This window comes from Sebastes umbrosus, chromosome 5 (genome assembly GCF_015220745.1).
Source record: "Sebastes umbrosus isolate fSebUmb1 chromosome 5, fSebUmb1.pri, whole genome shotgun sequence".
In the NCBI taxonomy this organism is placed as follows: Eukaryota; Metazoa; Chordata; class Actinopteri; order Perciformes; family Sebastidae; genus Sebastes; species Sebastes umbrosus.
This window is the reverse complement of record NC_051273.1, coordinates 5,093,941-5,115,187: the sequence shown is the minus strand read 5'-3', so window position 1 is coordinate 5,115,187 and position 21,247 is coordinate 5,093,941. Positions and strand designations below refer to the sequence as shown.

General features: G+C 38.8%; 1 protein-coding gene and 1 long non-coding RNA gene across 2 annotated transcripts; one reads left to right on the top strand and one right to left on the bottom strand.

Moving 5' to 3' along the window:
• Positions 1 to 727: 727 nt before the first annotated feature.
• Positions 728 to 19,958, bottom strand: LOC119489032 (dipeptidyl peptidase 9-like). The gene is made up of 21 exons (XM_037771151.1): positions 19,801 to 19,958; positions 15,813 to 15,903; positions 14,089 to 14,333; positions 12,504 to 12,616; positions 11,966 to 12,139; positions 10,666 to 10,834; positions 10,458 to 10,568; positions 10,103 to 10,231; positions 8,480 to 8,541; positions 8,283 to 8,383; positions 7,946 to 8,123; positions 7,549 to 7,708; positions 7,267 to 7,346; positions 6,665 to 6,835; positions 5,435 to 5,570; positions 5,098 to 5,243; positions 4,428 to 4,574; positions 4,024 to 4,176; positions 3,440 to 3,582; positions 2,478 to 2,589; positions 728 to 1,995 (listed from the first exon to the last, which is right to left on the bottom strand). The coding sequence occupies exons 2-21, from the start codon at positions 15,866 to 15,868 to the stop codon at positions 1,903 to 1,905; spliced, it is 2,679 nt and encodes an 892-aa protein (XP_037627079.1). The 5' UTR covers positions 15,869 to 15,903; positions 19,801 to 19,958; the 3' UTR covers positions 728 to 1,902.
• LOC119489035 lies at positions 9,385 to 16,582 on the top strand. Its single transcript, XR_005207080.1, has 3 exons — positions 9,385 to 9,680; positions 14,824 to 14,834; positions 16,572 to 16,582. It is a non-coding gene; the product is annotated as an uncharacterized LOC119489035 (long non-coding RNA).
• Positions 19,959 to 21,247: the final 1,289 nt, after the last annotated feature.

The window sequence follows — 21,247 nt, the reverse complement described above, 5'->3', positions numbered from 1 at the left end:
CATTTAAACCACAAAAATAGCTGCTGTATTGAGGTTTGTTGTGTTTTTTCCCCCCTTTTATTTTAAAACTCTTAGGTAAATGTATGATTGTGGAGGATTAGTAAATTTGACTTGTTATGTCCATGTTGAGTTGTGCACATAAACCCCCTGAATCTTTCTCATTCTGACAAATTATTAGCATTTTATTTCTGAATTTGGTTCATTCATTTAGGTTGATTTAATTGGTTTATGTTGTAATTTTATCACTTTGTGTTTCATCTCCTTTTCCATAAACTCAAACGTATATCAAAAGGCCCAAACTGTTTTTCTACCTATCTTTTCTAATTTATAGAAAATACATTTTCTGTTAATTTACCAAACTAGAATTGTGATTGGATAGCTGCCTCCACCAACCAGTAAAGTTGCAGTTTGCATCCATGTGTGTCCAAAATGTCATCACATTTGAGAGAAATTGTCATAATTAGCGTATGAATTCTTGAGTTATAGCCAAAAACTTGTTTTATAAGGTCACGATAACCTTGACCTTTGACCACCAAATTCTAATCAGTTCATCCTTGAGTCCAAGTGGATGTGTTGAATTCCCTCCAGGCGTTCCTTAGATATCGTGTTCACAAGAATGGTCCGGACGGATGGACGGACAACCTCTGGCCACGGCTGTCGCTGGTAAAAGATTACATCTGAAATACTTTCTAAAATAATACATTTGATTTGGTGACAGGACTTTGAAAAAGATTGTTCACTTCTGTTTATTTCTTCAATATCTGAGAGTACATTTAACCATGAACAGGCCATGGTAGCTAATCTTACAGATGGTCATCAGATACACGCGTGACAAGGCATTTTATCGTCGTAGGTCCTCAGACAGATTCCCTGATATATATACTATACGAGCAGGCTTTCTTAAACTCTTGCAAGGCACCTCAGACTGCCAACAGTTGTGTCATACATCATCTTTTATAGGTCAGTTTGTTGGCACCAAGGCAAATATACGCAATATGTGCAAAAGTCCTCAGCAGCAGAAAAAGAAAAAGAAGCTCCCCGGAAAATTAAAGCAAGCGAGTGAGTGAAACAGCAACGGTCGCTACATATTTCCACCGTGTATGAATGCATAAGAATCCATAAAAAATATTTTTTTTAACACTACACAATAAAAATGTGGCTTGTGACTTTTTTTTTTGTTGTAGATCTGCCACTGTGTGGCACAGCACATAAAAAGTCATCAACGATAGCACATGAGGGCACAGAGTATACAACACAGGGGGTTAAGAGCTCGCTTGTGTGCTCTTATAGAGCTTTACGTTTACTAACTTCACTCCAGTGTTTATTCACAGACACAAGAAAACGATCACTTTATCAGTTGGGTCCCAGAAAAACGTGAAAAGTAAGAGTTCGATAAAAAAAAAGCGGCACGAAAAATGAGAGAAACCCGAGCGCGGCAGGTCCACTTGTGTGTTTTTTGCATTTTTTTGTACTTTTTCCAGCGTCTGCCATCACCACAGTCCCAGAAAGCTTCAGCCCTGTTTGTTCAGGACAAACGGCGCCCTCTGTTTGTTTCAGGGCTTAAAGCAATCCAGCAGATTTCCCTCCACTGTAAAATACAGTGTAAAGACTACAAGACTTTATTCTCTCAGTGATGGTCTCATTTATGGTAATTATACTAAAATCTGAATATTAATCTTGCAATGATTTAGTGATGCTAAAATGCTTCAGCACCTTTAAGACTGACGAAACAACTCTTGAGGTGTGATGAGGTTTGGCATAGCTTGCATTCAGCATAACATCATAAAATCAAGTGAAAGGAGAAGGTGGTGCAGGTTTAAATATACGGAGGAAAGGCAAAAAGGAGGCAAGGAGAGGAGGTTAGGAAGCGAGAAAGGGAAGGTCAGTGTGTGGAAGGGCTTATCAGAGGTTTTGTTGGAGGAAGTGCAGCAGTGTAATCTCGTAATGCTCTCCAGACTCTGGACATCGGATGCTGTGTCGCTCGTTGGGATAAACCTGGAAAAACAGAAAGAAAAACATGTTCAATCATCACAGGAACAGCTGGATCGTTAAAGGTTTCACATTTTACATCCCCTTTCTTTATTTGATCAAACTATATGATGCAGGTTAGAGGTTGGTGTCCGGGTTTTTAGATTTACTTTTCTTGATAAGCGGGAAATTAGCAGGTACAATTTCTAAACTTTTACAAAGCCTAGTTTAGTTTATTAAAGAATGAAGACACACAAGGAAAAACAAAACCCAACATAACATGTTGTCTTTTGTATTTTTTACTTCACACTCATCTTACTTGAATGTGCTTTGTTATGTATTGTATGATGAAGGCAAAACACGTTGGTCTCATGACAAAGTTGTTCTTTATACAAGTGTTGTTGGAGTTTTCAGGTCCTCAGACTTTATGAAAAAATCCTTCAGACTCAGTTCACATCTTTATCACAGTCTTCACTAAAGTCAGTATATAAATAAGTAAATCCTCTTACCTGCAGGCTGTAGGGCTTCCCTGCCCGGATGAGTTGAGACACCAAGAAATTTGTGTGGAAAAAGTGCACATTCTCATCTAGAAAGCCGTGAAGGATCAGCAATCTGTTGGGCCTGTGATTAACAGAGAGATGGAGCTCTTAGTTTCTTGCTCACTTTCACATAATAAACAAGTAGGAAGTCAATGTTATTGATACTACAGTTAACAGGAAAATAAAAACTGAATCAAATTGTACACTTTGACCTCTACAAATTACCTACAATCTGTATTATTATGTGACAATAACTGTAGAAACCAGTCTTGTTGTTAGATAAAAGAGGTGGATGACAGAAGGTACAGTATAATATTGCCTTATATAGTGTCCATCTGTCCCAGTTCATTGGTGGACAAAGTAACTGAACAATAAATTTAAAGCCTTAATACTAGGGCTGTCAATCGATTAGAATATTTAATCGCAATTAATCACATTTTTTATCTGTTCAAAATGTACCATAAAGGGAGATTTGTGCATTTAGCATAAAAAATCTGCTCAAATCATAACATGGCAAACTGCAGCCCAACAGACAACAGCTGTCAGTGTGTCAGTGTGCTGACTTGACTATAACTTGCCCCAAACTGCATGTGATTATCATAAAGTGGGCATGTCTGTAAAGGGGAGACTCGTGGGTACCCAGAGAACCCATTTTCATTCACATATCTTGAGGTCAGAGGTCAAGGGACCCCTTTGAAAATGGCCATGCCAGTTTTTCTTCGCAAAAATTTAGTGTAAGTTTGGAGCGTTATTTAGCCTCCTTAGCGACAAGTTAGTATGACATGGTTGGTACCGATGGATTCTTTAGGTTTTCTAGGTTCATATGATGCCAGTATTTTCACTTTAGCCTTAACACTGAGCCCACTACAACCTAAAAATCGCAAGTTGCGTTAATGTGTTAAAGAAATTAAATTTTAAATGGCAGCTCTCACTCATTGGGGAGTTTGTCGACGTGCAGGGCGACAGAACAAGCCTCGTATCCCTTCTGGTTTTTCTCAGGCGTGTCCAAATATCGCTCTGTGTAGCCGGTGTCGTAGGCCATCCACAACGTCACTGGAGCGCCTGCAATGGCAACCTGGAAAAAACACACACACACACAAACAGGAAGTCAAACAGAAGCCTTTTTTAAATTTCTTCCACTAAAAAGTGTATTTGGAAATGTGGCTAAACCTGCAGATTGAGTTATATATTACTGGATTTATGAAGCCATTTGAGATTTTAACAATAAAATAATCTGACTGTAATGGATAGTAACACTTAAATATACTTTTTTTTAAAAACACCAGAGCTCATAAAAAAGGATAACAATGCCAGACATCTTTTAATAAGCAATTTATACTGCAGCTGAAATGGTAAATAAAATTCTATTTAATTTTAGGGGCTAAAGGTTTGATTCCCACAACTGCGTACATTGCCATTAACCCCTTTGCTGTTGAAGAATCTGTAAAGTATATTTTACATCTTGTATTTGCACATCCTTTAGCACAATAACAGAGTAAACATTAGCGGTTTTCACCTTGAAGATGTCAGGTTGGTGGATGAGGCCCATGAGGGAGAGGAAGCCTCCGTATGACCAGCCGTGGATGGCAACACGATTCACGTCCACAAACTTGTACTTTTCAGCTACGTAGTGCAAACCCTCCACCTGGTCTTCAATCTCCACCTGACCCTGAATAGAGGAGAACAGAGAGGTTACTCACCTAACACCCTTTCACTACCAATCTACATACAATATGCACACAAGTCTTATCAGAGTATGGTGACGGTATAACTACAAGCTGCATATCTTTTCATATAGTAATGAGGTCATAAAACACCAGCTTTCATTATCAATAAATGACTTCATTTCTACTAAACACTGCGTTCCTTGCTCCACATGAGTCTGTCCTGAAGCAGACAGATAATTAATGTGTTAACTACCATTTTGTCTTTCACAGCTCCTTCAAACTTGAGTCCCCGCTGACAGGAGCCGCGTCCGTCGATGACCAGCACAGCGTAGCCCAGAGACGCTAGCGTGCTCAGCCGCAGGTACTTCACTCCTTTATAGGAGTTATTCACCAACTGGACCTGAAGAAAAATACATTGTTACACAAAAAAACATAAGGATGATGATACATCTGATCTCAATTAAATTTAAGCTTTGACTGTCTGTCATCACAGTCACATGTTTGATCCCTGCTGCAGTCATTGGTGGAAGAAATATTCAGATCCTTTATTCAAGTAAAAGTATCCATATCTATATTTCATGATAAACATACTTATAAAACATTATAATCTTCTTTTAGCACTGTATAATTATAGATGTAAGCACTCATAAATATTCATAATGCTTTATAACAATAATCATAACACATTATGAAGCATTTTATAATGAGTTATAAGGTCAGGTATCATAATACTTCATAATTGCTGGTCAAAAATGTTTTGCTTTTTTTAGCAGCACCTGTGATAACTGTTATGTGGCTTCAATTTCCTATGGCCAGACTCGACCTGCGCCCCCTTGTGCTGGGAGGCATATTGCACTTAACACAAATAAAATACATGGCTCCTACATGACATGAATCTAATGTGACGACAGAGGAGATCAAACCTGTGGTCCGCCGTAGACAAAGATGACGGTGGGATGCTTCCTGCCGGGGACCAGGTTCTGTGGTTTGTACAACATGCCGTACAGCTCGAAGCCTGACTTCCCTGTGAAGCTAAAGATCTCTGGAGGAGTGTAGTCGAAAGGGAAACCTGGAAGCAGCAGACACAAAATAAAATAAAAAATATATATACTGATGTATATAATGTAGTGAGAATGCACCTTTAAAAACAAGTCTCAAGTAATTTAACTCTAAATCACTGGATATGAGTAAAACAGTTGATAAGGGGAAAAGAAACTGTCACAGCTGCCAGACAACATTCAATCTGTTAGTTTTCAGTACCTCCGGACTCCATCATGCTCGCCCAGAACTGAGGCTCTCTGTGCATCGGGTCGTCCTCTGAGCCCTGCAGCTTGTAGATGTGCACACAGGGGGCTGAGGTCAAGCTGCTGTAATGGCTGATAAACATGTCAAAGGTCTGTATGGAAGAAAAACAACCACATAACAGGGTTAAACAGCATCCCCAACAATTCATATTTCTGCTGTGGAGGAAAACAAATCCAGAAAAACACTTGACACCTTAAGTCTTTCAACTCTACAATAGAAACGGTCCGACAGTCCCTACATTGGTATTTTTGCTTATTATGATGTCATTTCTTGGAGTATCTTCAAAGTATTCATATCCTTAGAATCTGTAAAACCTAAGCTACAAGGTAATGTCCGTCAATAAACCGTTATTTGAACTGTGCACATTTGTTTTAGTTTTTTAGATATGCTCATTTTAATGAGCACAAGTGCAAAGACGTTTTAATAGTTTTGTTACGTTCCACACGTAACGAAACTTAATGACAATCACGAGCATACTATGTGATGACGCGAAAGACAGAAGCCTTAGCTTTCTGCTGCAAAAAGAATGAATGCTCCAGCTATTATGTTTTTTTATCTTACATCAATCTGGCGCCACCGCGCTTTGTCACCATATTTTGTACCGCACGTAATGTGATGACATCACGAGCTTACAACATGATGACGCATGCAAACAGCAACCTCTCGCGGACGTTTTTAAAGGGTTAATACAGGAACACAAACTGCCATGGTATGTTTTTCTAAATTAAGGTTATACTCATGGGGTTTTGAAAGCTGAAGCCAATAACAATATTTTTATTTTGAGGGTGTTAATGGATGATATTTTGTGCCACAATTATATGAAGCGTAATATAATCTTTTTTTTTTTTCAGAAACAACAGTGGAACAGCATTTAAACAGCATGCCAACGCTTATAACACTCCGTTTCAGGGTTTCCACGCTGTATTGTAGCTGCGGTCAGACAGACAGAATAAATTTAATTATGAAATAAATTTAAGATGAATCATACAAATCGTCAGGTCTCCTGAGCAGCTTGTTGTGTGAACACACAGAGAGAGAGAGAGAGAGAAAAGCTGTGGAAAAAGTCCCACTCGCGCTGGTTTAAAACTTTAAGAAAAAAAAGTGTAAAACTACACTGAAACCTCGATTTTTTTGAGTTATCCCGAAACACAAGGTTGTATGTGTGTGTGTTTGTGTGTTACATACCTGGCTCACTGAGCAGCTGTGGGAGAAGCCGGCTTTGGTGAGTCGGACGATTTCACCCGGCGAGTCGTAGCTCACAACATAAAGGTGATGCTCCAGAGGAGAGTCTTTGGTTCCCTGGAAGTAAACCAGCTTTGCTGCCTCGTCCACCCAAATCTGAGGACTGGACGAACGCTGCACAAAAACCACAGAGCAAGAAACACGGTTTGTCTGTTTTGTTATGACACAAACAAGAATGAATTGATGAATTTGCTTCAGTTATGGTACATACCTGTTTGTTACTAGTTCTTATAAAACATACTATTTCTACATTATTATTATTATTATAAAGTCTGGATTATATGTATACGGAGCCTAAAAACAGGGCGCAGCGCAGCTTGTGATTCAGTATTCTGTATTTTCAAAACCTTATTTTGTGATTTAATTTCAAGTTTATTGTTGAACAAATCTGGGACGTACTGGGACTGAAACTCAGCCTGTGACCTTGGGATGGCGGGGCCTTTTAGAATCAGTGTACTGATGAGTGGCTGTGGTGGTGAATTAGTGCTGCTCTGAATACAGTTAAATGTCAGCGACCTTGAATAGATGTGTGGGAAGGGCTTTACCTTCGCTCCGTGATTGGCCAGCACCTCCCACTCCCCACTGGTTACAGTCACCTCTTCTTTGACCGGACACTTGAAATCATCTGTTGAAAGAGGAAAGAAGATAGGTGGATAAATTGATAGATCAATTGACTTGTTTGACCACACAGGGAACATTAAATTATTACAGTCAGTAAATGTTAATTAATCCATTTTCCTCAGTAAAGTCATTAAATAAGATAATGACACCTTTTAGGAGGACATTTTGTCTATCTGAACTGTGAATGTGCTTGTTGATGGTGTTACCTTCAGAGTGTGTGTAGCCTTTGGCCCAGTTGTAGCTGCCCCGCTGTAAGAGTGAGGTGATCTTATACAGGTGGCAGAAACCTGTTTTTGATTCATTTACTGCTATGAAGCTGATCTCATCTTCACTGGTTTGGACGAACGGATGGAAAATGTCGTGCACCTGAAAGACAAATAGACATCATGATGTGTTGTTTTTTTCACTGAAAGCTGCACTATTTTAGCAAGATTTTAAACATTAACCCATGTTATCAGCATAAATCGTAAGTGAGGCTACAAAAGAAAATAATAAGTGACTAAATGCTGCCTACAGTGATAGAAAGCATCACAGACATGAATTGAGAAACCTTTAGGCTTCATTAGGAACAGAGCGCTAGACAGATGTGGTGTTGGGCCTCACATTGATCCAGATGTCGCTGGTCTCCTGGTAGATGATGAAGGGCTGGACGGCGTCTCCGAGGGCCTCCAGGCTCTCCTGCCTGCTGGCCTCGTCCTGATTTGCAGGGATGAAGAACGCTGGAGGCAGCAGGACCAACTGGAGACGCTGCTGCCGTCGGTCCATCATGACCGCCCAGGCACTGAAGCACAGAGAGAGAAAGAGCTGTGAGGCATGTGCAGTATACGGACTCCATGTTACTCTATTCCAGGTTTTGGAAGTTGATAAAGTTTAAACAGTATGGGTGGTGCTTTTAAAATCACAGGTTGTTTTTTCTAAGTCTTGGAGAAAAAAAACGTACTATCTGCCGTCTTTTGTCCATCCGGCTCTGGTGATATATTCGGCACCAGGGAACAGGCTGGTGAAGGGAACGGGCAACACCTTCTCCTGTGTGCTGACAATCTGAGGGAGGAACAACAAGAAGCTGGCATTTATAACTTCTCTCTGAAGAACTTTCTAGTAAACTATTAAGATTTATGGCACTGAACAAGCACTCACTTTGCCGAGATTGTCTGTCCTGATTTCTGCTATTTTGAGAGTAATATCAGGATTCTTGCTGCCTGGATACAAAAAAAAACAAAAAACAAAACAAAACTGAGTTACGTACCAACATATAAACACACATTAAACCTTTCTGATATTAACAGAAGTCGTTATAAGTGCCATGCTGTCAATTATTATCTTGATTAATCGATTAGTTGTTTGATCTATAAAGTCTCAGAAAATTGGGAAAAATGTCGATCAGTGTTTCCCAAAGCCCAAGATGACGTCCTCAAATGTCTTGTTTTGTCCACAACTCAAAGATATTCAGTTTACTGTCATAGAGGAGTAAAGAAACTGAAAATATTCACTTTTAAGAAGACTTTAAGACAAGATTTTTTTTTTCCTTAAAAAATTACTCAAAACAATGAATCTATTCAAAATAGTTTATGATTAATTTAATAGTTGACAACTAATCACTTAATTAATTAATCGATTAATCAAGAGATTAATTGAGATCCGATCTTCCAGAACAACATTCAGAGGTGGCGTGGGCCGCATTTGGCCACATTCTTTTAGCAGTGTGTACGCGAATGTGTCCTGGTCCACATTAAGGACCGCCTACTCAACTGACCTACCGCTGTGTCTCACTGCGCTCCTCATGTGAATAGACGTGAGGTAGATGTGAGCGCTTGTCTGCCTCGCAGCATGGAAACGGCCTTTGCGTTCTTAATAATCAAAATTTTAATTAATTAGAATAAATCTTATCTATAGGATATATAATCTACAGACTATCAGACTAGACACGGGAAGTGCATTATTATCATACTGTCGTTGCTTTTGTTCCGCTGCTTTGCACGGAGCTGACGCCCGCCCACTCGCTCGTTTTCATCCCCGGCTCTCTGAAGCTCTGTACCCCGCTTTTGTCTGGCAAAGGCAGCGGAGTCTGTGACATGGAGGTCCCTGGGACCGCCAGTACAATCACCTTATATTTTGATGTTAATAAAATGTACCCGAATTCAGGAATATGTAGGATATTACTACTAACATTCTTGTAATATTACGTCACAACGTCTGCTGTATTAGCCACGTGTTTACTACGTGTTTATTTGCATATAGAGCGGAGAAGTGAGATCGGATCACAAGTGGCACCTCAAGACACATGTGGAGACACATTCTAATACCAGGTGGGAACAGATGTACTTACAGCTGTCCACTTGTGTTTGAATCACTCAGGACACATGTTAATGCCATGTCTGAACAGGGCCATACATGCCATACATTATCTTATCTTTCTTAACGTGCCATGACACCACAGTGCACCAGCAAAGGCAGGAGAGAAGAAGACTCTTAGCTAATCAACATGGATGCAAACAATGCAGGTTTTAAAATGTTCAAATAATAATAATCGTAATAAATAACCTCAAGGATACACATAATGAATTTTGGTGAGTTAACACTGAATGTAAACATAACTTTCGTTTGATTACAAGAAAACTCCACGAGCACCTGTAAATAAAGTTGCCTGTTGCATATTTCTTTTTATCACACAAAACAAGGAAACAAAAAAATGCATCACATATGTTACAATGTAAATCAAAAGCTTTTTTTGTGTGTGTGTGTGTATGTATGTGTGTATACCTGCGCGTGGATATCTGTAGACGTCGGTCTTGCGCTCCTCCAAAGCCGGAGATGGAACATGAATGATCTCAACCTCAGACTCGTCCACCTCCTCGTACAGAATCTGCAGAGTTTTACCACCATCTGACTCTGAACCAGAGAGAAACCAGTAAACCAGTTAAAGACGGTTTTGCTTACAGGAGGAAACTGCGAGCCGGTAGGTATCATAATATCTTGTACTTTGTCACTGGAACAAACTACACAGGTAAAAACAGGTAAAGTCTCTGAATAAATTCTTGTTATTTAAGCATCTAATAATAATTCATCTTCATTTGATTGATGAAAAAACTATGACAACAATCAATGTCTCGCTCACCTTCACGAGCAGCTGGTGACCACCAGTATCCGGTGAAACGGTCAAACTCTTCCTGCGTGACAAAAGTAGCTATACCGGCAGATTTGGGGTCCTCTTTTGGGTTATCAATACCTAAAATGAATGCAGAGAAAAATAAAAAACACTGTGTGAAAAACTTCAAAGTAGCAGGTACGACTCTCCATGAACATCTGACCGTCTCAATCCTGACCTTTGTGGCAGAAGGTGAGCCTCCTCTCTTCACCCGTCTCAATGCTGGTCACCCAAATGTCGTTGTTGTTGATGAAGCCGATGAAGTTGGGGTCCCCGGGGCTGATCTTGGGGTCCATGCGTGTGCCTGAAATCTGGCTCTTAATCTCGACAGCATCCGTTGGAGAAGTCTGAACAAACACAAAGAGAGGTTGGAGGACATCTGAGGTCACAGCCGCTTTAGTTCCACACTTTGTCATTAACAATAAGGGACTAAGGCTGCATTCACACGAGATCAGGCATTGTGGCGATTGTCCGTAGGGTTGTGCGGAGGTCCGGGCGACTCACTTTAATGACCCATTAACTGCCAACTTGTATTTTCGACGCACTGCCTGATCTCGTGTCAACGCAGCCTGGCTCTCAATAACTCATTTTCTATTCCAGAGTCTGACTGAAAGGGAGATTTTTGATACCTATTTCAGAGTTCACAAAATCTTACAATATACCGGTATCTATTTTTTCCTATAATGCCACTGTCCAGTAAAAACATTTATCTCAGAATTTGGTGATTTTAAATTTTTCAAACAGGATTGATATAGATCCCTTATTTTTGGTTATTAAAGAATTGTGACTAGCGCTGAAGCGATTAGTTGATTAACAGAAAATTTACCAGCACAAATTTTTATAATCAATTAATCGCAAAAAGTAATTTTTAAAGCAAAAATGACCAAAATGTACTGGTTCAAGCTTTTATAATGTGAGGATTTGTTGATTTTTGGAGTCTTTTATGATGGTAAACTAAATATCTTTGGGCTTTGGACTGTTGTTCGGCAAGAACAACACATCTGAAGACGTTATTTGTGGCTCTGCTGTATTTTTCACCATTTTCTGACATTTTGAGGAAAGAAACATTTTTTAACAATGAAAATAACAGTTGGTTGCTGTCCTTATTGTGAATAAGATATGTAGTGAGAGGGAAATTTTACAGTTGAAAAACATACCAGTGCTCTCTGGTATCTCTGGTGGACACTATGCCACTATGACTATTACAATAACTATGTAATAATGAAACAGGGTTTCTAAATTACCTTAAGTATATCTTTGCCATTTCTGTAATGCAACTACTTGTTACTTATCAGCAGGTGTATACGCCAATACTGATAGATCTATGATAAGCTAATATGGGCTGATAATATCAGCCATGCAAATGTATAAATAGGGGGCCAAAAGTGAGAATGGTTGTGGCATTGACCTATTCAGCAGCCTTAGTCATACTGTGCTGCGTGGCCATGAGAGTCTTACTTAACTGTCCTTTAACTCACATTGAACGTGTTGCTCCCACCGTCACGGCAGTAGTACAGACTGCTGTTGGCCTGGAACAGGAAGAGGCCACTGGGTCTGTGGTAATCATAGGAGGTGATGCCAGACACCCCCAAACGTTTCCTCTCTCGCAGCAGCTCCTCCTCCCGAGAGATGCCCCCGTGGTGAGGGCTGGCCTGAGGTCAGGGGTGACAGGAGGACACAGGATGTGACAATGCTGGCCGAGCGAGGTCAAAGTCAAAGAGAGTTTTTCAGGGCATGGAAAACAAACGGTAAGAAAACATTACTAATATTGCGATGTACCAGTAAATAGAACCTCTTTTTCCTCTCATCAGCAGGAACAACTTCTGTTTATGAAATCAAGTGGTCTAGATTATTTTGTCTTTAGGGGGAGATTTAAAACAGCAGTTCAAAGCTCCATGAGGAAAGATGCCTTTATGAAAGTTTAGTTCACAATCATCCTCTAAACAATAACACTCTTTTAAATCTGGTTCGGATAGTCTTATTAAAGTGTCAGAGTGGACTAAAAAACTGTCTTACCTGAAAGCGATCCAGCATCTTCTTCCATGACAAAACCAACAGAGCATCCTTGCGGACCTTCTTGGGAATGTCTGAGTAGAGTAAAGCATTGTCCCTGCTGGCGTAAGGCATTCCTGTGAGAGCAGACATGATTGTTTAGTCAACAACCGAGCTACCATGGGTACAGGTCTCACAGACTCTATGTAGTGCACATTAATACACTTGACACAGCTCTGGAAATGACATCACACACTACAACTAACTGCTTGAGACATGGCAGCAAAGAGCAGCAACCATGTTGCAGAGTTTCTGTGCACTACAGCTGCAACAGAAAAAAGTAGAAAGATGACCTCAAAGCAAAATGGTGCTTGAAGTTGAGTTTAGGTTTTTTCCAGCACGCACTGACTTGATCCACTGCAGCTCGCACGGTGGATATATCAAATGAGTTTGAAAACAGTTGCAGGCTTGCAACTCTGACTCACCAGCTGTATCCACAGATTATTCACAAGAGCATGCTACCTTTCAAAAAGGAAGCAACTGAAATCTGCAAGCCAACAAATCAGCGCTAAACCTGCTAAAAGCACCTTATCTCAGCTGTAGGGCTGTCCCGAATACCATTTTTTGGGCTCCAGGGCTTTGGTAGTAATCAGCAGCGAATATTCGAGGCTTCGGCCAGGGTTACGAGGGTGGTGGGGTGGTACCGCCGTGACCGGAGGAACGCTTTAACTTCTCGTTAAGTAGGCAGCACGGACTCATGTCATTAAAGCAGGTAGCACAATTCCTCTGTCACGCACACAGAGGCTTCTCCCACACATGATTTTTAGAACAAAAATGTGTCATGATGAGCCTGCACACGCCTCTGTCCACGCTCAGCATCTTGCAGACCCTCTCCCCCTAAACGGCGCCGTTTTGAGGCTGCTGTGTCCGTGCTAAGCATCTCCTCTCCTCATCCTCTGTGTGTGCGCGAGTGTAGACGTACTTTAAAGTCACGTTTGTGGGCCCTCTCCCCCTACATGGCTGCGTTTTGAGGCTGCTGTCTTGGCGCATTTCGCATCGCCAATCCCGGCAGTGCCCGGCTGCAAGCATGTGCGTAATGCAGCCTGCGGAGGGTTTCCTCTCAGCCCTTTTGGCCCGAGCCTCGCGCCGACATAAGCAACAGCGACGAGGGCTCTTGACTCGTCTCCATGACGTGACTTGGGAAGAACTCAGCCAGACATTTCTCCGTTCTCAGCTGAGATGGACGGCACAGCGCTGTAACACGTGTCTTTAAGTTTAATCAAAGGCATTCATTTTTAAGGACTCAGTATCTACAGTATTGTTATTTGTCAATGAATAAGGCATTTTCCAAAAGTTTTGGTTTGCTATATGCATGTTTGTAATCCTGAGGGGTTACAGAACACCAAAATTGAAAACCGATTACCTATCCAACAAACGGATAACCGAATAGTTGAATAGTCCAGCCATACTCAGCTGTCATTTTTTTACATTCATTGTAAAAAATTAAATTATTTGGCACTTAGAATTAATTAATTTCAGACCCTGCCTGAAAATGAATACATATTTCACCAACTGTGTCAGATCCCAGCTTTCAGGTTCCCGAGCTCACCAAGGTAGTAGATGCGGTGGGAGTGCGGACTGGCCTCGTCCTTCTGGATGAACTGGAAGTCGTGTGGCGCCTTGTTGATAACCACGCCTGTGTTCTTGCGGCTGTTGTGGATGATCTTCCGCAGGCCATCCCATGTATGCTTCTCCACCTGGAACTGGGTGGGATTCACGTCCTCCATCTCCACCACCTCTGTGCTGTCCGAGAGCTCGTCCACCCCCGTCATGCCTGCCAGTGCCTTTCTGACGCTGTGGACAGACACTCAGTTTAGATACAGCTACAGTAAATCCCAATGGGAAAGTAATACTAGCAAACTGGCAAATATGGGTATATCTTTGATTGAGAATGGTCTAATTTACCTACTAAATCAGACGTTCTGACAGAAAACAGAATATGTATTAGTCCTCTCATTATAGGTGTCAAATACTGCGGTCAAAACATCTTGAAGAAATCTTTATATTTTTTTCATTAGCCAAGCTAGCAGCATGGCACTATGGATGGCAATGGCGATCTGTCTGATGACTGATCCACCACTTCGATCCAGACTGAAATATCTCAACATCTATTGGATGGATTGCCATGAATTTTAGTTTAGACATTCATGTGCTCCTAAGGATGAACTCTCATGACTTTGGTAATCCTTTATCTTTTCATTTAGCGCCACCAGCAGGACAAAAATGTAACTTGCAATACTTCGGTTTATGATCAAACATGCACAAGTAATGACATTCCCATCAGCCTCAGCTGTAGTTTGTGCTAATTAATTAACAAATGTTGGCATGCATGGTAAAGATGGTAAATATTACCTGCTACAAGGAAACAAAAACATGCACATTCTCAAAATTGTTTGTGGTGCTGGGAGTAGATCCCCTCCAATATGTACTTTTTCACACTTTTCTCTGCTTTATTAGTCAACGTTTCGGTCAACAAGACCTTCATCAGGACATTAAGAAGATAAAATGGTAGTGTGTGTTCTTTTAAACACCACCAAATCAATGCATGTCATGTGCCCTGATAATTTATGGCAAGATTATTAGTGTTTTCCTTCAATAGTGATGTATGTTTGATGTTCTTTGTTTGACATGTATTTTCCTTCTCTTCCTGTTCCTGTTTTTTTCAGGGTGCAATGGATATGTGATGATGTCACTTCCTCAACCAATGGGGATGGCAGACACTTCCAATCATCCAATCACATTGATTTGGTGGTGTTTAAAAGAACACACATCACCATTTTATCTTCTTAATGTCCTGATGAAGGTCCTTGTTGACCGAAACGTTGACTAATAAAGCAGAGAAAAGTGTGTGCCGGAGCAAGTCATTTTTTTGAAAAAGTAAATATTACCTGCTACTCATAGGCTTGGTAGCGTGCTAACATTAGCATTTAGCTCAAGACAACGTTTTGCCAAAGTACAGCCTCACAACATGGCTGTATAAAAATTTGATTAAAACAGACTACTAAAAGCACAGAGAATGAAATAGAAAACAATACCCAACAATAAAATAATATAAAAATAAACAAATAGAACAGATAAAACATATTAGAAAGTGACAGATTTTACCCTGCAGGTCATAACTTACAGAATCGTATATCTTTAAATCTTTCTGGGCAGCAAACACAATGAAAAGAACTTGCTTTGACTAAAAAAATGTCATTTAATCAAAATGAATGAAAATTAAAAACATATAAATATACTTCTGACAGCCGTGAGGGGTAAAATGTCCCATACCTTTCCTGGCCGTCTTCCGTTTTGTCTTCAATTTTCAGCCTCTTTACTCTGTGCATTAACCGTTCAACGACCCTGAACCAGACCTGACACCCTGTGGGAAACCAGGTAAACACATGAGAACTGAGGATGTCAAACATCTAAAACAAATGCCAGATTGTTTACATGAAAGCACCTGGTCTAACTGACAAACAAGACCATGCCCTAAGCTAAGCTCCCATGCTATCAACAGTGAAACGGTTACTGTAGTGACGGCCCCGTTCAGGGCAGACATCTCTGTGCTGTTTCATGGAGAAGCTGCTGCTCTTCAGCCGGCCGCCGCCACACTTCCAGCTGTGTGTTCCTGATATGGAGTCTCACTGAGTGTGACTCAGCTGCATGACGCTGACACCTCAACGTCTGTGCCATAACTGTGGCAAATGTTACACTGTCCCTCCACATTTTACTGTGAGCTGTTCTGCTGCCTAAATGAAGTGCAAAATTCAACAGAAGTTCATTCCCAGAAAACACTACTGCAGCTCCCTTCAACCAATCCATGTGTCTGTCAGAAGAACAAATATCATACTGTGAATTGTGATGCAAGGAAACTGAACTAAAACTAAATCTGAAAGTTAATTTCTTACATTCATTCATTCTCCCCAATATATGACCACCTGTTATCACGTGACTGAAGTTCCATATCACATGATGACAGCTGATCAAACTCCATCTGCTGATGAAGGCCGTGAGATGGGGTTAAAGTTTAACCGTTAAACGCTACAGAGAAATCTATTAAGTGTTGTTTTTAGTTTTTTTTAATCAACTAAAATGACAAAAAAAATACTTTTGCTTTATTCTACTTCACTGTAGTCAGTTCTTTATGTATCTGTATATACATAAATGTCTTGCTGTAAGTTGGTCAAATTAAGAAAAATTATTATCATCACTATTATTATTATTATTATCATCATAGACTATGTTTAGACTAAATGAGAATAACTAGTGAGATGCAGCACTAATTATTTTCAAATACATATATTTTCATAGAAGATGATAGTTGTGTTTTGTCCACACTACTGTGAAGACTTGTTTTCAGTGAAACAGCAAACACAAAGGGGTTTAAGGCAAAAAAATAAACTTCCGTGAAATGGATAAAGGCTGAATCACTGAAAAAGTCCCCATATATTCTGTTCCACATGAGTATACATACCTCCTTATGGTCACTATTTTAACACACATATCTCCAGCATCATCCTCCCAGTGTCATGTTTGTACATATTGTGTGTTTCCTAGCATCCGTGTAAAAATCATCAATTTTGTGTTTCAGATTTCAGCTAAGAATCTGTAAATCCACAAAGTGACCAACATCTTTACAGCCACACAAACAACAACATGTGTTCATCATGTGTCCTCCCCATCAGACATGACCAGCCCTAACTAGGCTGTGTGTATGTATGTATATGTATATATATATATATACATATACATACATAAATAAAGGTCTTGCAGGATGTTGGTCAAATTAAGAAAAAAATATTATTATTATTATTATAGACTACTATTTAAACTAAATGAGAATAACTAGTGAGATGCAGCACTAATTATTCTCACTGTATAGAACATTATAGTTCTGTGTTTCTCAGCACCTGTGTAAAAATCATCAATTCTGTGTTGTAGATAATGAATCTGTAAATCCACAAAGTGATGGACAGCTTTACAACCACACAAACAACAAAATGTGTTCATCGTGTGTCCTCCCCATCAGACATGACCAGCCCTGACTATGTTATATATATATATAAATAAAACATACATAAATGTCTTGCAGGATGTTGGTCAAATTAAGAAAAAAATATTATTATTATTATAGACTATGTTTAAATTACACGAGAATAACTAGTGAGATGCAGCACTAATTATTCTCAAATACTTATATTTTCATAGTAAATTATAGTTGTGTGTTGTCCACACCACTGTGAGGACTTATTTTTTCAGTGAAACAGAGGGTTTAACACAAAGGGGGTTTAAATCGAAAGCAACAAAATAAACTTCCGTGAAATGGATAAAGGCTGAATCACTGTTGGAGAAAAAGTCCCCCGTATATACAGTATTCTCCCAGTCTGTTCCACAATATATGAATATAAATACCTCCTTATGGTCACTATGTTAACACTCAAATCTCCAGCATCATCCTCTCATGTTTGTACATATTGTATGTTTCTCAGCATCCATGTAAAAATCTTCAATTCTGTGTTGTAGATAATTAAGCTGTAAATCCACAAAGTGATGGACAGCTTTACAACCACACAAACAACAAAATGTGTTCATCATGTGTCCTCCCCATCAGACATGACCAGCCCTAACTAGGCTGTGTGTATATATATATATATATATATAAAACATACATAAAAGGTCTTGCAGGATGTTGGTCAAATTAAGAAAAAAATATTATTATTATTATTATAGACTACTATTTAAACTAAATGAGAATAACTAGTGAGATGCAGCACTAATTATTCTCAATGTATAGAACATTATAGTTCTGTGTTTCTCAGCACCTGTGTAAAAATCATCAATTCTGTGTTGTAGATAATGAATCTGTAAATCCACAAAGTGATGGACAGCTTTACAACCACACAAACAACAAAATGTGTTCATCATGTGTCGTCCCCATCAGACATGACCAGCCCTGACTATGCTGTATGTATATATATAAATAAAACATACATAAATGTCTTGCTGGATGTTGGTCAAATTAAGAAAAAAAATATTATTATTATTATAGACTATGTTTAAACTACACGAGAATAACTAGTGAGATGCAGCACTAATTATTCTCAAATACTTATATTTTCATAGTAAATTATAGTTGTGTGTTGTCCACACCACTGTGAGGACTTATTTTTTCAGTGAAACAGAGGGTTTAACACAAAGGGGGTATAAATCAAAAGCAACAAAATAAACTTCCGTGAAATGGATAAAGGCTGAATCACTGTTGGAGAAAAAGTCCCCCGTATATACAGTATTCTCCCAGTCTGTTCCACAATATATGAATATAAATACCTCCTTATGGTCACTATGTTAACACTCAAATCTCCAGCATCATCCTCTCATGTTTGTACATATTGTATGTTTCTCAGCATCCATGTAAAAATCTTCAATTCTGTGTTGTAGATAATTAAGCTGTAAATCCACAAAGTGATGGACAGCTTTACAACCACACAAACAACATGTGTTCATCATGTGTCCTCCCCATCAGACATGACCAGCCCTGACTATGTTATATATATATATATATAAAACATACATAAAGGTCTTGCTGGATGTTGGTCAAATTAAGAAAAAAATATTATTATTATTATTATTATAGACTATGTTTAAACTACATGAGAATAACTAGTGAGATGCAGCACTAATTATTCTCAAATACTTATATTTTCATAGTAAATTATAGTTCTGTGTTGTCCACACTACTGTGTAGACTTGTTTTCAGTGAAACAGAGGGTTTAACACAAAGGGGTTTAAATCGAAAGCAACAAAATAAACTTCCGTGAAATGGATAAAGGCTGAATCACCGCATATTCTCCCAGTCTGTTACACAATACATGAGTATAAATACCTCCTTATGGTCTCTATTTTAACACACATATCTCCTGCATCATCCTCTCAGTGTCATGTTTGTACATATTGTGTGTTTCTCAGCATCGAGGTAAAAAACATCAGTTCTGTGTTGTAGATTTCGGTTTTGAGCCGCCAGCTAATGAAGCTGTAAATCCACGAAGAGACACAAACACCAACATGTGTTCATCATGTGTCCTCTCCATCAGACATGACCAGCCTGACTATACTGTAATTAAACCTCTCTGTGTGTCTGTGTGAGTCTCTGTGAGGACTGCTAGGAGCTAGCAGCCAGTTAGCCGCCCATTAACGTTATAACCTGCTCTGTTAGCTAACGAACCAAAACACAGAAACAAGTCAGAACAGTAAACACTCGGTGTTATTATCAGCTTACACTTTCTGAGCAAGAACCTTGGAAGCTGTCGAAGGAAGGCCGGAGTGAGGAACAGCGAGCAGGGTGTGAATAACAAAGTAGAGAAGTGAACACTACTTCCCTCAGAGCAGGTAGCTTGATGCTAATATGCTAACAACGCGGAAATAGATGGTGAAATCAAACGGACCAGATTACGACCTTTGACCCGGATGTGATCCGTCACATTTGCATAATAACCAGTTTTTTGTTTTTTTTAGTTTACAGCAGAAATAACCCTCATGTTATGCTGTGGAAATATCACATTAATAGAAGAAATTCAGAAATATTTGGGCTTTCTTTTAAAGCTCTTAAAGCATCTGAATACAGTTTGTTTAAACTTAATTTAATCTCAGAAAAAGGTACCAATGACTCCTATTTTTGCTTCAAGGATACAACTAAATGATGTTTCCATTATTGATTAATCTGACTATTATATTTAGTTTAGTTTATGAAATATTTTTAAAAAATTGTGAAAAATTACAGTTTTTGAGGGCCTTTGTCTCGTTTTGTATGATCACCAGTTAAATTCGTATTTGCATAATAAACAGCTTTAGTTTCTTTTTTTAGTTTACAGCAGAAATAACCCTCATGTTATGCAGTGGAAATATCACAATAATAGAAGAAATTCATAAATATTTGGGCTTTCTTTTAAAGCTCTTGAAGCATCTGAATACAGTTTGTTTAAACTTAATTTAATCTCTGAAAAGGACAACTATTTTTTGCTTCAAGGATACAACTAAATGATGTTTCCATTATTGATTAATCTGACTATTATTTTTAGTTTAGTTAATGAAATTTTTTTTTGAAATTGTGAAAAATTACAGTTTTTGAGGGCCTTTCTCTCGCTTTGTCTGATCACCAGTCAAATTCGTATTTGCATAATAAACAGCTTTTGTTTCTTTTTTTTTTGTTTATAGCAGAAATAACCCTCATGTTATGCTGTGGAAATATCACATTTATAGAAGAAATTCAGAAATATATGGTGTTTCTTTTAAAGCTCTTGAAGCATCTGAATACAGTTTGTTTAAACTTAATTTAATCTCTGAAAAGGACAACTATTTTTTGCTTCAAGGATACAACTAAATGATGTTTCCATTATTGATTAATCTGACTATTATATTTAGTTTAGTTAATGAAATATTTTTTAAAAATTGTGAAAAATTAGTTTTTGAGGGCCTTTCTCTCGCTTTGTCTGATCACCAGTCAAATTCGTATTTGCATAATAAACAGCTTTTGTTTCTTTTTTTTTTAGTTTACAGCAGAAATAACCCTCATGCTATGCTGTGGAAATATCACATTAATAGAAGAAATTCATAAATATTTGGGCTTTCTTTTAAAGCTCTTAAAGCATCTGAATACAGTTTGTTTAAACTTAATTTAATCTCAGAAAAAGGTACCAATGACTCCTATTTTTGCTTCAAGGATGCAA